Source organism: Ichthyophthirius multifiliis, assembly GCF_000220395.1.
Source record: "Ichthyophthirius multifiliis unplaced genomic scaffold scaff_1120509250840, whole genome shotgun sequence".
NCBI lineage: Eukaryota > Ciliophora > Oligohymenophorea > Hymenostomatida > Ichthyophthirius > Ichthyophthirius multifiliis.
The window spans coordinates 1-4,590 of record NW_004086449.1 but is presented as its reverse complement, the minus strand read 5'-3'; the positions used below and the strand labels follow the sequence as shown (position 1 = coordinate 4,590).

Here is a 4,590-nt window from a genome sequence, read left to right as displayed (position 1 = left end):
ATTTGATTTGGAATATAGAGGAGATCATGATTATAGAAGAATTAGAAATCCTTTGAGAAATATTAGGGATGATAGAAGAAAAGATGATGAAAATGAAAGAAAAAGAAGGAGAAAAAGTTCTTAAGAAAAAAGAAATAGTTAAAAAAGATCGTCTGGAGAAAAAAAAAAGTCTGTAGAAAAAAAAACTGTTGAAGAATAAAAAAATAATAATAACAATAATTAAAATGAAAAATTAAATAAAGATGATAGTAGAGAAAGAATAAGATCAAAAGATGAAAAAGCTTAGTTTTTTTTTTTTTTTTAATATATATATATATAAAATATAGAAAAAGTATGGATATATTAAAAAATTCTAAATTGTTTGCTTAATTAGAAGGTCACTTAAAAAAAGCGAATAAAATATTAAATCATGATAAATATATTGTATTATTTTATATTTTTTTTTAAAAAAAAAGTATTTATATGTTAAAATTATTATTATTAGATTGAAAAATAAAAAGATTTATAAAATTAAGTTGATTATAAATATTAAAATATAATTGATGATTTAAGATAATAAAAGAAGAAACTTATTGATGTAAAATTATTAATATATATATATATATATATATATATATATATATATATATATATATATATATATATTATATATATTAATTTTTTATATTTTTTTATATACATTTAATTCTTTAAAGGAAATTAAAGAAAAAGAATTAAAAGAAAAATAAGAATTATAATAATAATTAGATCAACTTGATAAAAAATTAAAAGTATTTTTTTTTTTTTTATTTATTTATAGACATAAAAACATTTTTTTTTATAACAAGGATTATGAAGAAAATAAAAGAAAACATGAAATTTTATAATAATAAACATAAAAAAAAGATGTTTAGAAATCTGTAAAAATATATATAAATTTTTAATTAAAATTAATTAAATTTTTTAAATAAAAATTTTAAAGTAAAAAAATGATGATGAATAATCTAATGTATCTTCAAATGCAAATAGTAGTAGAAGAAGTAATAGTTAAAGCAGTAGTAGTAGTAGAAGTAGTAGTAGAGAAAGTATGAGTAGAAGTAAGAAATATGAAAGAAATAGTAAGAGTATTTAAAAAGAAAAAGATAATAATAGTTCAAGAAGTGAAAGTAAATAAAAATAATAATAAATTTTACCTGAAAGTTAAAAAATAGATGATTGAAAAATAATAATAATATCTAAAAAATAATACATAAGTTAAGATAAATTTTTTATATTACTTAAAAATAAATTTAATTAATAAAATTAAAAATTTTATAGATTTTGTTAAAAAAATGTCATTTTTTTTTTTAACAAAAAAACTTTAAAAAATAAAATATAAAAAATTAATAAACTCAAAACATTTTTTTTTAGAATTTTTCAACAATAACTTATTTTAAATCTTAAAATTATATTTTTGGTGAAATTTATTCAGTCTATTCATAAATTTCAATTTCTAATAAATCCTCAAGCTTAAATCCTTACCAAAAGAAGTCTTTTTTGACAATTTATTAATATTCTTGTACTAATTTTAAAATTTCTAAATCAATCTTTTTTACATTTTCATTAATAATTTAAGATTTATTTTAATCTTAATTACTATATTAAGGAAACTAAAGTATTTATTCCCTTTATTCCATTTTATCAATAATAAACTACGCATGAATAATATCTTCATTAAGTTAATTTATATAAGTATTAAGTGTATTAAACATACCATCATAATTTCCTTAAAAATATTCTAATTAATTAATAAATGTTAGTCTATCTTCATAAGAAACATTTCTAAAATTCCAACTATCAATTAGATTTTATATTAATTCAGTTAATTCTACTTATTGGGTGGCATTTAAATTTTAAAACTTATAAATTAATTATTATTATAAATAATTTTCCATAGCTATATATTTATCGTATAAATTTTCATTTAAATTTATTTTATATTCTAGTTCTTATCTTTTTTAATCTAATTCGTATTATGTTAAATACTTTTCTGATGTTTTATGTTAATTTTTTTAATAATCTTGATTATTATTAATATTTTTGGATTGTATGTATTTTTCTATATATTAACTTATGTTTTGTTTGGTTTTTTCTTCTTCTTCTTCTTCTTTATTTTTATTAGGTTGAGTTAATTGTTATAAACAATACACTATTATTTATAATATATATATATATATATATATATATATATATTTATATATATATATATATATATATAATTGTAAATTATAGTATATTTTTATACTTTAAAATGCATTATTTGGTTATTAATTTATTTTAAATTATTATTTTTCTTGATTTTCTTCTATGTTTATATTATTAATAGGAGGTGGTGGAGGAGATAAAGATAAATTAGTCAAAGATTAATTTCTATTTGATTTTTTTTCTTATTCTTCATTAGAATTTTATGATACTTATTCTTAAATTTAAATTAATTATTATTGATTATTTTACATTTTCTTATTTGAATAAAGATATTTATTTTTAAATTCAAAATCATCATCATTATCTTATTATATTTAAGGATTTTTTATATCATTATTATAAATAAGATTCGAATTTTTAAGAATTCCTTTAATATTCGGATCTTTTTTATATTTTTCTAATTCAATTTAGACTTATTATATTTATAATTACAAATTATTAATAATACTATTATATTTATTTTCCTCTTAAGCAATTTATTAAAAAATCTGATTTTTTTAAATCTAAAATTTATTAATTTTGACATTTTTTAATGATTTTAATCTCGCTATTTCCGCTTTTTCCTTTTCCATTTTTTTTCTTTCTCCTTCAATTTTCTCATTTAATTCCATTTTATAAAATTCTTCCAATTTTTTTTTTCCGCGTTTATTTTTTTCTAAAATACCACTTTCATTTGTTTTTCTCGATTTTACATTTCCTTCCTTATTTCCATTTCATATTCATTTTTTAATTTTTCGCGAATATCGCTTTCTTGAACTTCATTTGTATTTAAATCTTCAATTTATTCTTCTAATATTTATTATTTTTTCTCTTAATATTCACTCTCATATTTTTTCTCGATTTCATCATAAATTAATTACTCCATATGTCTTTCATAATAATCTAAATCTTATTATTTTTTTTCTAATTCATTTATTTTCTCAATTAATTATTTTTACGTCTCAGCCTCTACTTATATAAAAACTTATTCTAATTCATCTAATGCTTAAAGACGACTTTATTCACTTAATTGTTGTAACTTTTACTCGTATTCAGATTATAATTGTTAATCAATTTCTTTTCGTAATTCTTCTTCAATTTATGGAAGAAGTTCTTTTACTAATTCAAATACTTAATCATCTTAGGTAGTATTAGATTTAGTTGATTAATTATTTTGCATTTTTTTAAAAAAAACAAAACAAAAATATATATATATATATATTATAACTATTTTTATTGTTTTTTTTAAATTTTTTTTTTTTCAATGATTTAAAAATATACAATTAAGTGTTATTAAAAAATATAAAAATATTAATTATAATTTTAAATATATAAATATATTTCATTTATTATTTAAATAACATTAAATAAATAAAGAAAATTAAATTTATTTATTATAAATAAAATAAAAATTTATTTTATATTTAATTAAAAAAAATTATTTAAAAATATATATTTATAATTACTTTATGATTTTTAATATTTTTTACTACATAAATATATAAGAATGAAAAATAAAAAAATATTATGAATTAGCTTTAAAGTTAATATATTCTATTATTTTATATACAAATTTAATATGAAGTTAAGAATATAAAAAATTTATCAAATATAAAAATTTTAATATCTTTTATTATACATATTCATTATATAATTTTCTAAATTAAAAATACTAAATAAATTTATGTTTATCCAAAAGCATTATTTATTAATTTTGTAAGAAATCATTTAAAGAATTAATTTATATTTAATAAATGCAGAAGCAATTTAATAAACGAAAATATCAAAAAATAATACTAACAAATAAAAAAACAACCATTTATTATAATTAATAAAAAACTTTTTTAAATACTAATACAAATATAGTAATAACAAATTAATCACTATAGAAAAGAAAAAGAAATATAAAAAATATTTCAATATGCTATAATTAATTTTATATATACTTTATATTAAAATAATTAATTAGTTAATTGTTAACAATAATAATAAATTAGCAATTATATTTTAGATAAAATTAAAATCATTAAATATAACAGAATTAACAGTAATAAGGATTACATATTTTATATATTATAAAGTTGCTCTAAAAGGTCTACTTATAAATTAATTAAATAAACTAAATATTTAAATTAATTCATGTAAACTTACTAATTAAACAAATCTATTTTTATATTAAAGGTTTTACTAAATAGAAAGTTCATTTGATTAATTTAAATTAAAAATTTTATTTTTCTTTTCAAACATGATGATATTTTATTTATTAATTTAATTTGATAATACTTTTTATCGTTTTAAGTATTGTGATTAATCATTATTTTCTTCTTCTTTGTGATCTTATTTTAAATAATCATTTGATATATCTCTATATTTTTAGTTTTTATGTAT

At 14.9% G+C, this 4,590-nt stretch overlaps 2 protein-coding genes across 2 annotated transcripts, besides 7 other annotated features; one reads left to right on the top strand and one right to left on the bottom strand. All coding sequences in view use genetic code 6, as the record gives it.

The window, feature by feature from the left end:
• Positions 1-150: 150 nt before the first annotated feature.
• Positions 151-185: a microsatellite.
• A 224-nt stretch (positions 186-409) lies between these two features.
• Positions 410-1,103, top strand: IMG5_098900 (hypothetical protein; the record flags this gene model as incomplete). The annotated part of the gene is made up of 5 exons (XM_004035404.1): positions 410-423; positions 485-577; positions 696-770; positions 828-899; positions 962-1,103. 5 exons carry the CDS (start codon positions 410-412, stop codon positions 1,068-1,070), a joined length of 363 nt encoding a protein of 120 aa, XP_004035452.1. The 3' UTR covers positions 1,071-1,103.
• Positions 590-654: a microsatellite.
• Positions 901-954: a microsatellite.
• Positions 1,004-1,055: a microsatellite.
• Positions 1,006-1,060: a microsatellite.
• Positions 1,049-1,089: a microsatellite.
• A 267-nt stretch (positions 1,104-1,370) lies between the features above and the next one.
• On the bottom strand, positions 1,371-3,382 carry IMG5_098890 (hypothetical protein; the record flags this gene model as incomplete). Its single annotated transcript, XM_004035403.1, has 1 exon — positions 1,371-3,382. Exon 1 carries the CDS (start codon positions 2,832-2,834, stop codon positions 1,371-1,373), a length of 1,464 nt encoding a protein of 487 aa, XP_004035451.1. The 5' UTR covers positions 2,835-3,382.
• Positions 2,176-2,236: a microsatellite.
• Positions 3,383-4,590: the final 1,208 nt, after the last annotated feature.